This window comes from Mytilus edulis, chromosome 4, assembly GCF_963676685.1.
Source record: "Mytilus edulis chromosome 4, xbMytEdul2.2, whole genome shotgun sequence".
Taxonomy (NCBI): Eukaryota; Metazoa; Mollusca; class Bivalvia; order Mytilida; family Mytilidae; genus Mytilus; species Mytilus edulis.
Genome location: NC_092347.1, coordinates 13971247 through 13991025, shown reverse-complemented (window position 1 = coordinate 13991025; position 19779 = coordinate 13971247). Strand labels below are relative to the sequence as shown.

The following is a 19779-nucleotide window of genomic DNA, read 5'->3' as shown; positions in this document are numbered from 1 at the left end:
GTATGTGCGCATACAATGCTGATAATAATGCTGCAGTATCACGTAATAATTTAGTTGTATTTGATCTTCTCAGGTTAATGTGTTCTTGAAACACGATGAGTAAAATCATGCTATACGAAGTTTGGAAATATGAATCCGTTAACTTCATTCAACTTGTTGTTATGTTCTTTGTCATGATTGTTTTCTCTATATGTTCTCTATTCATATTCAATGAGTTCTGTATATATTACAGTCCGTTGAAATTGCACTAAAAGCCGTATATTACCGGACAGATGCTAACAATATACCTGAAACAAAGAACATCAGTGAACTTGTAGCGAGGCTAGATGGAGATCTAAAAACACTTGTTGAAAAACTAGCAACATTGGTCGGTAAACCTGAAAGAATGATTTATCCAGACAAGCTGAATATACCCAAGATTCCTTCTCAGATGTACAGTGAAGATACTGCTACAAGAGCCGTGGAGGTCACCAAGACTATTTTGGACTTTATATCAGATAGAACTTTAAGTTGATTCACAGGTAAATTATACTTTGAGGCTTGTTATTTTGGTATTTGCATATATAACGGTGCAGACATAATCTGTTGCTGTAGAGGTAAATATTTCGCTCCATTTCGTATAGTTACTTAGTTTACAAATGTCATTTTAATCTTTTTTGTACCAAAACTATTGTGTTTGGCTTGATGTCAAAGGATGGGGATGGTGGTTTTTAATCAATATTGGATTTTTTTCAGTAAGTAACTTGCTGTTTCTAAACCCTGAAATATTTAAAGCATATATTTTTAAGTGACACATATTTCTTATATATTTTAAAAGAGGTTTGCTTTACAAAGCTGAACATTTCTAAGACATAAAAAGGAGAGAAGGAACTTATGAGGTATTCAAAAGCAAGAAATGCAGATAAGTCCTGGCCAAAAGAAACGACGAAAATACAAAACATCAATGAAGAGCACAAAAAATGAACAGCAAGCAACTTTAATCCAACCTTAAAACGATGAGGTACTCCGGTGCTCCAAAAGATTATGTAGAGTCACTTTCAAATGTTACATCGGTCGGGTGGCAAGTAAAAATTCGTTGATAAGCACGTTATCAATTTTAAACAGGTTGCATTATCCGACAAATCAGAAAATTCAGTCTCGTATCCAAGTTCTACATTGTACATTATAGTACAAAAATATTATAAAGTTTTAGTAAGAATCGCGTCCGTCCTCATGAATGGACAAGTCTATGTTTATTATTAATCTTACGTGTATGTTGTAAGCTGATGTAACCAAATAAATATATTAATGGTCACATCAGTAGTTGTATTGATAGACTTCAGAAATGTGTAATATTGATAAATTGTTTTTATTGTCATTTCTTTTCAGATAAAAGGATACAAGACTGATAATTATCCGGCTGATGTTTGACGACTTTGACAAATTGAGTTTGCATTATATTTTCAGTGAACATTGAACATAACGTTATCACTAGTTTGGAGTGTTAGGGAAAAAATTAACAAGAATGTCTGTAAATGTACATATTGAATAACAGTAACCTTTATTTCATGCAATTATGATAGGCTATTTTTTTACTATTTCAATTTTTTTATTTGAATCTGTTATTATTTCAATGTGTTTATACAAAGTATTTACTTTTGATTTTGGTGAAATTAGCAGTGTCTACATATTTGATTTTGAAATGTTTTATCTACATATTTTGTTTTTACACTATGAATAATATATTATTGAGCCTTTTTAATAGAACATTGGTTAATCTTGAACAAGTTAATTTTGAATAATACAAAAAAATATATATAAAATAATAAATATAAAGTACTAGGGGACAACACATCTGTTTAATAACAAATCTTGCAAAGAAATTGCAAATTGTACAGTTTGTAACTTATTTAAATGAATATTTTGTTTATTACGTATGATTTATTATACTTGATTCGTTTTATAATGTTACAGGTTTTGTTTCTCCTAATCTATTTAGGAATATATGTTAACCATATCTGATTTAATATGTGATCCAGTGTTTTCTATGTCAGTTTTGTTATATCAATTATTTGTGTAAAATATTTCCTTCCTATTTCAAAAAGATCATATATTCTTTTCTGCATTTGGTATGCAAAGAATATTAATTATTTATTCCAGCCTAATATGAAGTCGATAAATCATGGTAAAGCATACTGCACGAAAATGTATCAATTTCATACTCTGATAAATGGAAATAATTAAATCAACATTTCGTTAGTGTCAAATTTGAGATATAAGTAGTCTCAATAAAAAAACGCACAACCGTAAATTCCAAACAATTGTTTTTATTTTGTTAATTTTTTTTTTGGAATATGTATATATTATGAAACTTATAATAGCACTTTCGTGATATTGGAACAGAAGGTTGTCAGGTTGTCAGTGTTTTTAAGTCCTTTTTAGTATTTTCCTGTACTTAGTTAAAACTAAATGATTTTAAATCATTTCTATAGTTTCCTCTGAACTACATGTATCTAAATTTTGTATTAATATTGTTGTTGTCTGTCGAAATGAATCATTATTATCATTATTGTATGATGGAGATTTGAATTCATTAGATTTATTAAACAACCCTACTTTAATATAAACTCTTATTACAGCAATTATAATTTGAGCAACAAGTAGTCAATTGTAATTAAGATATGAGAAAGATACTGTGTTATTTTAGAAAAAAAAAACGTTATAGGGGATCATTTGATTATTTTTAAGAGATTTGGTTTCTCTGTAGAGTTTTGTGATATGTTGATTTTTAAGAGAGAAATTTAAGAGATTTCGTTTTCCTTGTCAAAAATTTGTTGAGAACTGTTTTTGGTCTTCATTTTTGTTTTCTCCTTGCCTACTCATTCTTTGTGATTTTGATTTTTTGTAATAAATTAAATATATACACAAAGAAGGTGATGCGGATAGTTTGGTACCTCTGTATAAGTATTCAGTGAAATAACCCCAAAAAATCCTCATTTTTCAGAAATTATTACATGAAGTTTTTTAGTGGCATAAACAATGCAGCAACATCCATCGAGCATAATAATTATTGTGAATTTTAATTTTCGTTTTCAACAGAAACTTATGATTTGTACTAAGTTCACTTCATCATAAAAGAAAGTGTTTTCTTTTTCTTCTTTGTTTGTTATTACATTTTTGTATTTAAAATATATTGAGTGCATGTGTGTGTAACAAATAAAACCATTTATTTTGAATAACATTGTCAAAAGTATGACCATTTTCATTTGCTTTTCTTGACAATGTTTTAACGACTTTTTTACGATTTTATTACCAGAGTTATAAGTTAAAGTACAATACTTAGGTAAATATCCATATTATGTTAACTGTTTGAAGATCGTTTTCATTGTTTTATAGCAATTTGATAATTAATTACAATATTCAAAATGATTTTCTACTTATTAGTGTTTCTCTGACGAAATAGATTTTTTTATTCATCATTTACTGCAATAAATTTGAATAATTGAATGTATTTGAATTTATTGGATTATGATATGCATGCATTAGTCGCATGGTGTTCGATTTGTTTCATTTCATCACATTTGATTAATTAAACCTAACCATACTATACCAAACCTGAAAGTAAATTTTCAGAGTTGGGTTGAGGTTAAGGGTTCAAAAATTAAACTATTATCACTACTAGGACATGTTGCTAATCATCATTAGCTACTTATATATACAGTTCATGGCAGACAGCAATGTTATATTCTAAGGGTTTTGATTGGTAGCATATCCAGTGTTTTCTAATTGAAAGTAGCAGATATAACGAAATTTATAAAAGAAAACTTGAACGGATTTCGTATCAAAGGTTTTGTTTTGTATTTCTTATCGAAGAAGTTATCAGTTTAGAGTAGGAATCAAAGGATATATGAATTATATAGTGACACAAAAAGACGTATTATTAACATTTTAATCCATTTTTAAAACATGTTAACGAAATACTGTTCACTTGTGATACTGTTGGTCTAAAAAAAACCCACACAAAACGTCGCCTGATGGAGAAACTCAAAAAAGGCAACAGTAGTATACTGCTGTTCGGAAGTCATAAATCTATTGAGACAAATTCAAATCCGGGCTACAAACTAAAACCGAGGGAAACACATCAACCATTAAATAAACATAACGAAACAACAGAAACACTGAAGTGAACAAAAACAAACGACAATGCAACAATCACAGAAACGAACTTTAAAATAACAACTGCAATTGTTTTGACTTGATACAGGACATTTTAAGAAAGAAATTTAGTGTTATACCATTATAGAAAATAGCTACTAAACGAGAGTACCATAAGCTTGATAATTGTTTGAATTTATGCGACAAGTTCACAGAATGCATAACACGGCTTCAGAACGAAAACATACAGTAGACATTAACTTGTGGTTGCCACAAAACTGACATAGGCAGTTCTGTTCGTATGAGAAAGCAATTATGCAATTAAAATTAAAAAAATAAAATGCCTATGAAAGCATACACGTGCTGTTTTCTGTCGTGTATCAGTTTTTTGTCCCCAAGTAATCACCTCTTTAAACATGGTCAAGCAGATTGCAGATTGTATTTGCTATTACATAACGCCTAAACAATTGCGTGTCAGAAACTTACTTCTAATGGTTTCTGAATTGATAGAAGCAGATGTTTTTGTATAAACATTTATTTTTTCAAAATATTATTTTGGATTGTTGGAGGGTATTTGTTTTAGAAGATGGTCTGTAAAGCAGCAGAGAAGAATGTCAAAGTTCCTTTGTCACATTTTCAAGAAAAGAACATTGACCTAACTAATGGAATGACCATTTAACTCTAAAGGGTGTGATTTATGAAAATATTCTGATCCCCAATTTGATGAAAAAAATATTCTTGTAAAAAAAAGTTTCGACTAAAAAGAAACCCATACTCACTCCTTGAAGTTGAATGGTTGCTTCCTAATGAAAAGTAAAATCCAAATGTTTAATATTGCAATGTTTATTATCTCATATCGACATATCTTAACACAAACATTATATGATGTATCTACCTGATACAATAAGAATTGCAAACAATATTAGACTTATTGTATCATTCATTTGAGAAACATGGAACTTACAAAATTACATGTTGTAATAAAGTTCAATAAATATAGTGATAAATAAAAAGACAGACAACAACATAGTATATAAATGACACTTAACAGTCAACTCAACTCTTTTAAAGTAGACAAATGACAAACACTTTCAATCAATACCAAACACCGGACATGATCAAAACATTAATACAGAAGACATCCACTGACGAGCATCCCGTCTTATACAGCCACGTGTTCGTGTGAAGAACCAAACTTGGTTGATTTATGAGATATTGAAATATCTAAAGTGATTAAATGTGCACAGATTATCCTATATTACAAAACTGTACAGATAAGCATTTAAACATTTGTAACTATGTAATACTAAATCCAAAAGATACAACTACAATCACAACAAAATAAACAATATAATATCATAGATTGAATAGAGTTACTGAAAACAAGCTACAATAGTAATAAACTTGCTAAATACAAATCATACTGTCATGCACCGTACTTTAAATAAACAATGGAAGACGAGATCTTTTGCACTGTGTTGGGACAAATATGTTTTAATAGAATTCAATCACAGATAACAAGAGATATAATTAGTCTTTGTATATATAGAAATTAGCGTTATAATGTAAGAATGATAGAAGTATTTAAAATGTGGTTAAATTACTCTCAATTTCTAGATGTATTTAAAAAAATGACACACGAATGTGTTTACAGTATTTTTTGTTTATTTTTTATGAGGATAATTTAGACCAAAATAGTCATCAACATTGAATATTTAGACGATCAATACGGGAAAATATGAACTTATATTACAAAGGTTACTTACGTTCATTCATCTTGAGAAACATCTAAGTTGGATAAACGGGGATCCGAATTTGTAAAATGAGTTTGTTTTCATTTTTCGACTAGCAAACAAAACGTTTAAAAAATGAAAAAAAGTAAAAGTTGTTTTAGCCCCAAAAAATACATCAATATCATGACTTCTAGCTCATTTTAAAAGAAAACAGCATTTGTGTTAAACGTATCTAGGGAATGTTCGTCGGAATATGATTAATATTAGCACTTCATAATTATAATGGTAATTGAAATGATATACATGTATACATTGCAGTAAACTGGTTCTTATCAAAGAACAACCACATAAATGTGCTATTTTATAAATTTATGATGTTTCAAACACCTTTAAGAGACCAGCACTTTCAAACACTTTTAAATTCTAAATTGTATTGTTCGTGTACTGTATATAAATAACTTGACTTAAGCATTAATTAAAACGAATTAAAATGTGACACATTCAAGTAAAACAATTCAGTTCGACATTTTAGTCATAGTGATAAAAGTGGTTCAGATTACATTCTAAAGACTAAACTCATCGACATCTTCTCTCTCTTCCCATATACCATAACCTTTCTCAATAAAAGTACGGTACAAATCAGTTTTTCTTCTTTGGTATTGTTCAGATGATAGTTTTGCCTCATGGTAATTGATATGTCTGTCTATCATTATATGGCTGTCCCTCAGTCGTCGATAACAACTTTCGTAATTGGGTTGTCTTGATGTCATTGTTTTATACAGACAAAACAGTTCTTTCTTGCACAATCTTGAATAAATACACGAATCTGATGGCGGTGACCTAAAATAATTATAAAAATAAAAATTGTGGCTTCATCTTTATTTGACAATTAAAAGAATGAAAATCGACTAGTTCAACGTGTATATAATTGTATTGTACAAGATAGTGTTGGTCATTAGAAAATGTTGAAAAAAATATACTAGAGTTCAGATCACATCACATGTACACGAGATTAACATCTTCTTCGATTTTATGAATGGTCATTAAAGATATCAAAAAATGAATTGTTCTTGCTAAATAAATTAAAAAAAAAACATTGTGAGAACCAACTCTTCTGTTCTTCCAAATGTCGTTTGTTATAAAGTTTGTAGTGAAAGACTTACTTTAAATATAAATCAGGGCTAACTTTTCCAGTTCTACCATTCGTAACTTCAGTGGAGCCATCAACAATGTTCCAGTTCACACTTACTGGCTTTGATTTTCCTATCTCAGGTAAATCACAAATAGTAGATATAGCAATGTCTGGGTGATTAACTGTTACGGCGCTCGTTTCGCTAGATATACACGGAGACTGTCTCTTTACTCGACAGCACAAAGCTCTGGACAAATGATTAAAATTGTAGACATCACCTAATTTAAAAGACATAACAAAAAATATTTCTATAGTTATATTTCAATGTCTATGGCCATCAGAGAATATAATGTTGATATCAGACCTCCACGGTTATTGTTTAATTTACCAAAATCACGATTTGATTTGTATTGCCGTTTGGTGAAGATAGTAAAAAATACTTGGCTCAAAGTGTCGTTGGCTTGCAGTCTTTCTTATGTATGCCCTACTTCTTCCTTTTATTTGTTCATAGATACATAACTTACTTCGAAGTTTTACTCTATTCTGATCTATTTTTGAAAGCAAATCGGCAACCCTGAAATATATTCAGTTTTTATTCTGTAATTGAATTTGCATTCATAACCGCTTACTTGGCATTTGGCAGTTGTTTCTTTTATCAAAAGTCATTAGAACTTAGGAAAGGAGACCAATAACATGTTTCTTAATATTGCTGAGTTTTTCTTATGTTTGTTTTGTGTCTGTATGGCTATGACCAAAATTTGTTTTTTTTGTTTCTTTTACAATAAGAATATTATTATTTACAAAAAGAATACAAGTGTAGGCAAGTAAAGAGGTGTGTTGATTATTTCTATTTACTTACCAACAACTACAGAGGAAAGAAAGAGTGGTCTGTCTATTACAGTGGACAAGAGAGCACCTTGGAGTCCAAGTACATTCCATTTACAGATCTTGTCACTACAAGACATCTTATGTAGTCTATCATCTGGTAACTCACTTACAGGTATGGCACCTTCACCTGTAGTCAATATTAGTCTTTTTAATTGCTTGGATCACGTGGGTTGTGTGTTTTAAAGATTTGTTTGTACTGACCAATGTAATAAATTGCTAGTTAATATACAGTGCCAAATTTCTTATTATATGGAAATCACCTTAAATTGTTTAATCATTATATATTGTGCAGATATTGAAGAAATTAAAATGCAGATACGAAACTGATGTGTGGACTTAATGATCGACGAATATCGTGCAAGACCTTTACCTTTGGCGATTTTTGCTCGTAACAGTCCTTGCTTCTTGTCTGATTGAATTGGAAGATGGATAATTCCAGTATCAGTATGGGAACCAGGCTGACTGATTTGCAAAAAAAATAAGAAATGATTCTTATTATACATTAAATACTATAAAAAAAATAGATAGATGTATGAGTATTTTTTTTACAAAATGAACAAAATAAAAATTGAAGTGACGTTTTAATGTTCTTTTTGCTATATATTTGTTTTGGTAACAAAAAAACACACAATAACATAATAATAGATTGTACCTTAATGTAAAGACACTGCCGTCTCCACACGGAGCCTTTGATATATATAGATGGAGTTTTATACCATTTTGTAAAGCTATCCTTTTATTGGGAAGAACTTTCAGCATTCCAAGTGTATCTTTTCCTTCTCTTTTTAATCGGCATACTTCTTTATATAATACCCTATATAATAAAATAATTAAGCCATGTACGTATGTATCTCTAAAAAACGTACATATCTTTAAAAAAATATTGAAACTTATTCAGCTTACTATAAGACTTGTAGATTTGACAATGATCAATTTGTTTTTATCTAAAGATCAATCATCTAACTCTACATCTTTCCTTTTAGAAAATTCCTTTTAGAAAATAAAACATCACAGAATTAAATTAATTAAAGTGCAGCAGCCGATATTTGAGTGCAAGAAAAAAAAATATTCCGCGTTGATACAATAATGTGTAGTATGTTTTTATCAATAATGAAAGCATAAACGAATATGTTCTTTCTCTTAAATTGCATTCCAAATAAATCCTAATAGAGGGCTTATTTCTTTTACGTGTGATATTCCACACATTAAGATAACTTTGTTTTAATTATGAATATTTTTTTCCTGAATGAGAAAAAAACGGATTTGCAACTTTTAATGAATCTGTTATAGAAAATACTTATGCTACCTTTGGAATCCTCTTTTAGCAATAATTTCAGCATGAGAGTCAATAACAGTTTCTCCGTTATTTTCCAAAGATCCCTCCTCCACAAAAATATTGCCTATAGAAATAACATAAAACAACAGAAATGAAAAAAAGATATGCAAATGTGTATATACTTAAAAATTCTTCGGAAATAAGAAAAGTCTTTTTTCTGTTTTAGCTATGGTGTTGTCAGTTTATTTTCGACCAAGAGTTTGAATGTGCTGGCCTTTGTATCATTCGCCTTTTTTAATTGTTGTGCAATATTTGTTTATCAAATTAAGTTTTTATACATACATGTAGAATACATTGTGATAACATCTAAATTTTTTTCAAAATGGTGTGTACAGTATCATTTAAATTCTACATATAATTTTACATAAAACTATTGACAAAACAAGTTATGCAATTTGCGGCCTCAGAATTATGTATTTTTAAACTTTTTTATTCTAGAATATATAGTCTTACCAGATCCAAGACTTAGGACAGTTTTCTGACCAGTCAGACAATTCTCCATGATAATCGATGCTACCACCGATTCTTTATCGATACTGACGATGACATTGTGTGTTACGGATTCAAATGTTTTATAAGTGATCATCGCTAGTTCATCATAATGTGGCAAGCGTACATATCTGGGGAAATTCTACAAAAAAGTTATGTAAAATAAGTACTGAGGTTATCATGACTCGTCAATATTAAATCATATCATTTTAACTTTACTAGTACATGTGTATTTAGTATTGTTGTCTAACTCGTAACACTTATTATGTGTTCATATGCCAAGTATCATTATTTTAATAATTTAATCTAACCGTATATGTGCCTTTATGCACTTTTCATGATTTTGAGTTCTGCAGCCTATGTTTGAGTGCAGGTAATAATGAATTTATTTCGTTTTGATACAATAACTTGGATTTAGTTTGCAGGGTGAAGGTACTTACACTTTATTTGATATTGCATAATAAAGTTTTGTTTTTGTCGAGAAGTAATGACCTGTACAACTATTAAACTCGGAATACTTTTTTCTTCAGTTTCGTGTTAAACTTTTATAGCAGGAAATGAGGAAACACGAGGATAGAAGACTTATATGACAAGTCTATGCCCTAGCAAAAAGTTTGAGATGCTGATAAAAAATATGACAAGGAAATTTGATGTGATTGCTAATAAGAAACTATCCACCATGACAAAATGATGTAGATTGAGTAACTAGTCTCCCTGTTTTTTTAAAAGTGTATGAATAAATATAGCGAGACATCTTGACCGACTGGTTATAACAATATTTAGATTAACCACTGAAAGTACAAAATCGACGAGGGGTTTGAGAGCTGACCCCCCCCCCCCCCCCTACACACACACCCGCCGCCGGGAAAGTATGCAAAAAATAGCAACGATCTCTTGAATCCGCCAGCAATCAATGATTTTAAGATCAAAATATCAACAAGATAGTAATTTATACTAACCGTTTTAGGATAACAATCCACAAATTCTTTTGATATCTGTTGTACAGCTTTGTTTGCAGCGTCCAGTTCTGCCCTCTGTAGACTAGTCCCAAATCCTGATGATATCATTTTCCCACCTATGTACAGGTCAACTTCAAATCTGAAAATATTTGTTATCAGCAAATTAATGTCTACAAACGTTTTTTTAAAGATACCCTTCTGGTCATTTTAAATACACGTTGTATTATTTTAAGTAGCATTCTCACAGTCTCTCAACTTACTAGTACTGTAAGAGATCAAACATAGTTTCTATGGTGGATCAGACATAAGAAATAGTATGTAGTATGACTCGGAATTGGATTTCGTTTAATGTATAATTGCAAGAAGTGCAAATACTACTACCAGTATTGAAGCATTGCAACGCACTCGGTCTCATTCTGTTAACAGACTTTTAAGGTCAGCTTCATTTTCGGTTACGGTTTTATGATTTGAATTTTTCTAAGGTTTTTCTGTATCACAACAACACGGTATCAATTTTACTATCCACATTTTCGAGAATAAATGTCTCTTAACGTATGCTATAACTATAACTTAAACTATATACATTGTTGGCTATCTGTGCAGCAATTACAATAAAAAAGATGAAAAAAAAACTTTACTGGTACTGTACTAAAATCCAAATGTAGGATATGATACAGTACCTGATTGCCTTTTAAAAAAGTTTACTCTTATCAGTGTTCAGTATCTGTTTGTCTGTTTTTTCCCACTGTCATTGTAATGGATCTATAGTAACAATTGTGAAGAACAGATTTGATCAGAGTTAAATATTAAATCTGCCTGTAGTATGATGTTCTATATTGTTATAGGGTTTAAAAATGTCAAGAATTTATGTATTTGTTTCACATTTTATTTATTTAATATTGTTCAGTTTTGAGAATGGTCATGCTATATCGATAAAAGAAAATGTGGTATTGGTGACAATGAGACAACTCTTCATCCAATTAAAAAGTTGTAAAAGTTAATCATTATATGTCAAAGTAAGGTCTTCATCACGGAGCCTTGGCTCACACCGAACAGCAAGCTAGAAAGGGCAAAAAAATGACTCGTGTAAAATCATTCAAATATGAAAACCAACGGTCAAATCTTTATAAAAAACGAGAAACGAGTTACACTTAAGGAATAACAGTACTGTAGTTGAAGAGTTGCCACTGTCAATTGTAGATTTGACGGTCGCAAATGCAGTTTTACTGGCGACGCGTAGCGGAGACAGTAAAACGGAGATTTGCGACCGTCAAATCAAAATTGACGGTGGCAACTCTTCACTTACAGTACTGTTGTTTCGATTCTAATGCATTTCAAAATGAAATAATACGATAAAACTTGGTAAAATGTCTTAATTTGACAAATAAAAAAAAATCCGCGAAACTTCATGAATGATTTTGGCGCAAAGACGTCATGGGTAAACGTGACGTCATACAAATGCAAACTTACAAACTGGAGGTTATTACGTTACCTGTACGCTTCAAATTCGAATAAAATAACATTAAAACGGCAAATTCGAGGTAGGTGTTGTTTTATTTTCGTTTATATAGTAGTAATCGAACATTTGTTGATTCAATTATTTCAAGATGGTTGTCCCTCTTTAGGTACGCCTGGTCAACTGTGGATTTGACGGCAAATTTTAGCCAATGAAAAAAATTGTTACATACAAATTGCATTAGAATTATAAACCACACCAACCACCGAACATCAGGTTTCTGACTTAGGACAGGTGCAAACAAATGCAGCGGGTTTAAACGTTTGAATATTTAAAGAAGTGAAATGCGTTATACCTTAAGGCATGGTCAGGACCATATCTATCAGCTTGTTGATAAGAGATAGATTTCCGTCTCGACTGGACCCAATCATTGAGTATATACTTTGCATCTTTTGGAATGGCATGAGAGTTCTCATCGTTGCTATCCTAATAAAGAATGTGAAAACTACTTTGCTTATTTTATTTTATTTATCGGTTTCCTATCTTTTAATATGTGCAATCATAAAGACATAAAGGACTTAAACAAACATTCTTGAGTCATTTCATGGATATAGCAGCTTTAGTTTGCGTTTTTTATTTTGTATACTAAAGTATGTTTTAATGTTGTTATTTGTACTGTAATTCTGTACTTTCTTTCAAGCTTTTACTTTATTTCATGTTTAAAGGTTAGAAAATCAATAAGCACCGTGTACAGTTTATGGATCGGGGAAGTCTAAGAGTCAGACAGAGAGTTTAACCATCATGCTTCTGTAAGATGCATATTTACTGGATATTTTTATTAAGATTAATACTGTGTGCGTCGTTGGTGAATCAAAAGCTTCAGACTTTTTCTTTGTTTTATTTTATATTATGAGTAAAAAAAGATTTGATTTGAAATGTGAAGTATTTAAAATTGTACGTCAAGTACATCAACTCAACACAAAATACACCACATAAGGAGCAAGGGTCAACACACAGTTGTAAATATCAAACCATTGATATATCTCTATATAATAAGTAAAACACTATAAACACGTGATGAATAAATTAATCAGAGACTATGAAAGCTTAAAACAATTAAAGGGAAATTCCGCGATTTTTTACTTATCATCTAATTATGTTCATCTTAACATAAAAAACACATTTGCAAAGTTTTAAATTTATATTCCTTCTAATAACGGAGAAAATCAAGTATTTGTAACTTTTTTGGTTGAATTCTCGAGTGGGTCGTGACGTATTAGCCCGATTTATTGAATTCTGGGAAAAAATAAAATCTGTTTAACTCTTATAGCTTATCGACAATATACGTAATTAAAAGCGCACAGCTGACGAATGGTCGAAGTTATAAACCACAATATAAGAATGAACGAAAGTGAATATGCATATATATACCGTTTTGTATTGATTGAATTAAACTCCTATAAAATTATCTCTAGTAAATGTTTTTGAATAAATTTAATTAATTATTGTTGAGATTTTTTTCATAAAATATTTATTGAACATTTTTACTGATATTGAACTGAAAATATTTCAGTTCTATTTACCGTTATTGTTTTGATAATCATTTCAATGCAACTAATGTGTGAGCAGAGTGTGTATATTATTTTGTAAAGGTCACTGTATATTTCTCGGCTTGAGGTCAATTCGTTTACCTTGTAGCTCTTTAGCCGCAGGTGTGAGTTCAAGCGTACACAGGTATAAATGTTGTTATTTGGAAAGGATAAATAGAAAGGATTAGAGTATATGCTGTCATGATGTTAATACACTAAGATTAAATACACGATGAGAATAAAGATACAATAATTAAATTGTGTAAATTAATTGAAAATAAAATTCAGATTCGTAATTCCGAAAGTGTATAAAAATAAAAGGAAACAATTTTTGATTACTTTCTTAGCGGCAATTGGCGTAAAGATTCAAATATGAAGCAAAAAATAGTAGTTTTAATCTTTAATAAAAACTAAATGCAATATTACCCAATTTGATATACCATTGTACATCTGTTTGATATCATTGACTTTACCGGAATTTCTTAACTTGTATTCAAATCTGGCTGTGTTTAAATGCTAATAAAACTATTGCAATTTTAAAGTTTTTAATTGACAAAAAAATACAACATACAACATGCATAATTTTTTTTTAGTTTCTTTTTAACATTTTATTCTTACATAATTAAATTCATTTGACAATCATTTACACGAACTTTTTGTGAAAAGAATACTAATTATCTAAGCTAAGGCATTATATCTTTTGAGGATTTTTGAGGATTTTTTTTTAAATTCTATGATAATAGTTGTGCAATGTTGAACATGATAGCCGTCATTAATCCAAATAAGTAATACAGTAGTTGTAATAAAAGTTATACTTAAGTCATGCATTACAGATATTGACGAATTTATAATAGTTCGTTCATACATCGTTGTTCATGAAACAATCATTATTAGTATACATGTAAGTTTCCTGACGTATAAGAGCCATTGAGGATGAGCTCCAGAGAAATCAGACTAGTTGCGTTTCGTTCGTTTGTTTGTTGGGAAAGGAGAGGAAATGCAACCGCTTGTACAGATAAACGACAGAATTACCATACAAGCATTTATAGTCAACACAATCAGAAAGAGTTCCCATCGTTAGACGGGGAATATGAAGGCTTCCAAGAATGAACAAGTGACATGTCTAACTCTGAACAGTTAGAGAACAGACTATCGACATCGAACGCTTGTTCTTGATATTTGAAACTGTATGCATATATATACGTATACGTTTATGATATAGTGATGAGTTCTGACAAAAACTAAATTCCTTCATGGTTATATCTTGCCATACGTTTATATTGGTTTGTAAGGTGATTACTCAAAATCGTTATTTGAAAATCCTGTTTGTGAGATGTAGATTCATTTCAATACAGAAATTTCGTCTATATATTTCACAAGTGTATAACACGGAGAAGCTCTGAAGGTTCATTACTCCCATTTTGTTTGGGTGTGAACCATCGATGTTTACAGCAATATCAAGGCATAAGGTGATGATGGTAGAAAGAACTATGGGCGTCATGTGGCAAATATTACATGCATATCGGACAATGAGTTGTCAATCTGTATGAAAAGTTTTCCAATACAACCATATTATTGAGAAGGAATGTTTACATGCTATACTCTCGTACTAGTATTACAGGGTTCTTGTGGCGTTCACCTTAGACACACATCGTTTTAACGATGTTTAACAAAAGACAGAACCAATTTAATGTCATATTTCCCTATTTTTTAAATATAACTAAAATTCTTTTATCTGACAAGAATATCCCTATTTAGCGAACAAGTAATTTATTCTTTTTTCGGTTATTGAATACCAAGAAAGAAAATAAATCCCGAAATTAATTTGAAACTTTGATACTCAAAAGTTTCCCAGCAAAATATTCACATCCCCTGGGGATAATTAGTGTTCGTCCAGTGGCATATATAACAATTTCGATGACGAATTCCTTCCTTTGTTTGAGAACAATCTTATTGAAATATAAATCTGTGATTTTCCTAGGTCCACAGCTTCAATGAACCAAAGCAAAAGTTATACATCGACCTGTATTTAAATCAAATTGGTTCTCTTCTTCTTTTGGTATACAACTGTAGTCTATCGACATTCGATGATTACATACTGTTGGCATACGTTGGCTAGTCTATTTACAACACTTTTACCCCTATTTATTCAAAATATATGTTTTTTTCTTATGTTCAATGTACGTATACACGTATATATTTTAAATTGCGCTATAGTTCCGTAACTTTATATCCAGTCGTATAAACGAATCGTCGGCAAGTGCGTACATTTTTTTAAATCAATATTTCTGGTCTGTTCCAATCTGTCCTTCACTATTGACAATGACTATATATTACATTTTCCCAAATTCACCCTTGGAAAAAATATTTAAATAGATTTTAATTTCATCAAATCTTATTTTTTGGGTATTATTTATATATTATGAATTATATTCTTTACACCAGAAATGTTATTTATAAACAAGCGTTTGAGTTTAGTAATGACAAGTAAGACAGAGTTGTATATTATACATCTGATAGTTCAAAATGGAAAGTTATAAGTTATAAGTTATCAGCCGTGTACACTGATCAATACCTGCAGAAGTGAAACGATGCATGAACTTGCAAGCCCGACAGGAAATCGCTTGAATACCTGGACGTGTCACCTCACACCCCTCACAATACCTTTGGAAGTAATACCTTTAGCCATGCTGGTGATCAGATAAGGGAAGATCAAAATATATTTGAAAAAAGTTTATTACTTTAAAGAATTATGAACAAATTAGATTTTCGAAAACAATTTTCACGGAACACTTATTTATGATTTCAACTTTGACTTTTCACCTAATTCCAATATCAACAGTTTAAAAACAACAGACCATGGTAATTTAAAAAAAGTAAGAATATTTTCCGTATCAAGTTAGTTAGTCGTATTAAACAACCGTACGATTGACAAGATATCGACACGCAATTACGACTACATCGGTTACTGTAGTTTTGTTTCTTTGTGGTTTATAGACATATCGTTTCTATTCATCGGGAAAGAAGACAAGATGGCGGATCTCGGAGAATTGATACTCTAAATTTAAAATCGATGGTGATCGCTTATCTAGCGGAATAAAACTTTAATATCTATGAATTTGAACATTTTTATACAGAATGAACATAATATCAATTTTTGATTTTTTTGCGAAGTTTCCCTTTAAGAAATTAAAAAAAAACCCTAAAAAAACTCGTTAAATGATACAAATATTAGTTCGATTATTATATTTATTTATTGTTAGAAGCTAATAATTTAATTGTATATATAACAAACCTGATCCGAAATATCAGAAAAACTAAGGCTTCCGTCATCAAATTGTTTCAGTATTTGTCGTGCTGCGGATCGATCGGCATTCTGTATGTTATTGCCTGTCCCTATTGCGCACGGTGTATCGTTTATAAAAAGCTGTACTGTGAATCTGAAGGGCAATATATAGAAATAAGTTTGAATTAATTTCAATAGCCATAAGCGACAAATACTACTATGAACCAAATAATTTCGTTGAAGCAGAACCACACAAGCAAACTGTGTTTTTTGTAGTTAAATTATCATCAAGCTGCTGTATTACAGTTTGGACATCCAATTTTATTTGAAGCATCGAACGTATTAGATGTATATATAAGCTGCGAACAATATGATCAATTTGATACTAATAATGATGCCTAAGGTGAAATTTGTAATTTTGAAAACCAGAAGGTAAATGGTAACTTGTAAAGTATCACTATTTATGTAAAATACCGAAAACTCATGTTTAAATGAAAATGGCGAAAAGAATGCCGTTTTTAGCAAAGTCAATATACTAACGTTAGTTCATGAGCAGGACCTGTCCTTGATATTTCAATGTATTTGATATTCCTGATATGGCGCTCCTGTAATTTCTCATTTAACTGTGATTTCGGATCAGCTTCAATCTAAATAGATAAGTAATCAAATGTTATAAAATTAGAGACTGCACCTTGTTCGTTAATTCTAAATGTAGATCATGGTTATTAACAATATCAAACTAGTCACCACAAATTTACATCATTAAAATAATGAAGTACTGGTGTAAATATGAAACCTTATAAATTAATATAAAATTAGCATATAAGTAGGATGTTTATCGACCCCCTTAAGCCTAATTAATAAAACTATAGACTCTCAAGAGTATGTACTGCTCACCTAGGTCGGTGTGAGTCTTCAAAAACTACAGCTTTCCAACATTGTACACGACAACATAATTCATAACCAAAATGTATGTTTTGTATCCTATATTACTGATCAGTTTTAATGATCACGGTTTTTCTCTTTTTTTTTCTAGTGTGTTTTACAAAAAACAAAAGAAATAGTGAAATCTTCGTTCAAGGGTAATTTCACCTATAAGAATAAGCTAACAGTATCGGCTCTATTGACCTACTTGTATATCCTATCTTGCAGATGTTAATGTTTTGTATAACTTCTCGTTCAAACAGAATCTTTTATAGATTTTAATGATATTTAAGGGCAATGACTTTATCATTTTTTTGTCATATTGAAACGGAAAGTAGATCTTGATATCCTGAACATTTCGACCACGTTCAGCTTTTCTGTAGCGGTTTCCAATTAAGAAACTTGACAATACAGAAATGCATTTATCCTTATATCTTATTTTTGGCCATATTTGTTTCGAGCGCACTCATCCGAGATTTTTTTTATAATATACCAGACTGCTGATTCAGTACAAGTTTGGTTCCACTGGCCTAGTAGTTTCATGGGCGAACAATCATGTAAAAAGTTAACGGACGAATAGGGACGACATAAGACGGATACAAAGAGATTTCAATAGCTCACACTGGACAAAACTCTGTTTTTTCTGACAAATGATATGATTTATTAGAATGATCACATATTTTATGCAACAATGAAACCAGCAGATGGGCGATTGTCCGCCACAACCGTTTTTTTAAATTTTAAATCTAATGTATTTTAAACAAATGGACATGATGGATCAGGGATGTCCTAACATTTTACAATGATACAAACGGCTACTTATGTTTTTAAATTCCGCAGCTTTCCACATAAAATACATGTAAACGGAAAGGATGTAGTGAAGTATACACACCTACATTCTGAAAAACAATAAAAGGCTACCATACTAATTATTTGATTTATGTACTCTTATTCAAATTGAGACATTTGACAATTAAATTATTTCTTTGACATACATGATCCCTTTTATTATGAACACAATTATGTAATTGGTATATGCTTTAATGAGACAGCAAATATTTACGCATATTGAAACTTGCCTCATAAACATATACCTAGAAAACATTCGTAATAAAAAAAACAACAACTAAATACAATATAATGAAACATAGTCTTAGATAATTACTCCGTTTCTGGTAAAAGCAATAAAATCTGTATTAATCCCGAGTTGTTGAATCGCAGAAATAGCTGCTCGCTGCTGTGCTTCCTTCTTTCTGGACCCAATACCAGTCCCACACAATGCACCATCAATATATACATTTACCTTAAAACTGAAAATTAGATCCGAATGATTAAAGCAACAATTATTTAGAAATCATTCTGAAGAAACAGGAGAAAACGATAAAGCCTAAATGCAGGGGTCGATCTACAATTCTTTTAAAAGGAAGGTTCCAAACCCAGGATAAAGGTGAGAGGTTCCAATCATATGTCCAAATTTAAATGCATTGATCGTCTATAAAAAAAAAATGGGAGTTCCAATCCCCCGGACACCCCTGATCCGCCACTGCGATGGTAGCAATCAAATTGAAGAAGGTATGACGAAAAAAAAACTTAAACACAATCAATACTTTCAACCTTTTTTAGATGCAACGTAGCTAAATTAAAAACATTACTTCAATATATATCGAGTATTTCGAATTGTAAAGAAAATATATTAAACAATGAATTTGAATTGTCATATACAAATATTACTCACCACTTTTCATGATCCGGGCCACTTTCCTGTGCATCATACTCTATATTTTTCTCGTATTGTTGTTTCCATTCATTAAGAATATATTTGGCATTCATGACGTAGTCCCTTGATGTAATAT

The 19779-nt window shown here is 30.6% G+C and overlaps 2 protein-coding genes across 3 annotated transcripts in view; one reads left to right on the top strand and one right to left on the bottom strand.

Annotated features, from left to right (window-relative positions):
- Window positions 1-3486, top strand: part of LOC139519024 (sacsin-like) — a 47912-nt gene extending 44426 nt beyond the window's left edge. For both annotated transcript variants that reach the window (XM_071310739.1, XM_071310740.1), the window contains 2 exons: window positions 233-521; window positions 1369-3486. In XM_071310739.1, the coding sequence (XP_071166840.1) occupies window positions 233-514 (282 nt within the window). In that variant the 3' untranslated portion in view covers window positions 515-521; window positions 1369-3486. The remainder of the gene's footprint in view (window positions 1-232; window positions 522-1368) is intronic.
- A 1475-nt stretch (window positions 3487-4961) lies between these two features.
- Window positions 4962-19776, bottom strand: LOC139519023 (double-stranded RNA-specific adenosine deaminase-like). The gene is made up of 13 exons (XM_071310738.1): window positions 19662-19776; window positions 19092-19236; window positions 17543-17649; window positions 17012-17156; window positions 12483-12613; window positions 10672-10810; window positions 9677-9854; window positions 9194-9287; window positions 8540-8701; window positions 8258-8349; window positions 7859-8014; window positions 7031-7277; window positions 4962-6707 (listed from the first exon to the last, which is right to left on the bottom strand). The coding sequence occupies exons 1-13, from the start codon at window positions 19754-19756 to the stop codon at window positions 6431-6433; spliced, it is 1968 nt and encodes a 655-aa protein (XP_071166839.1). The 5' UTR covers window positions 19757-19776; the 3' UTR covers window positions 4962-6430.
- Between the last annotated feature and the right edge of the window lie 3 nt (window positions 19777-19779).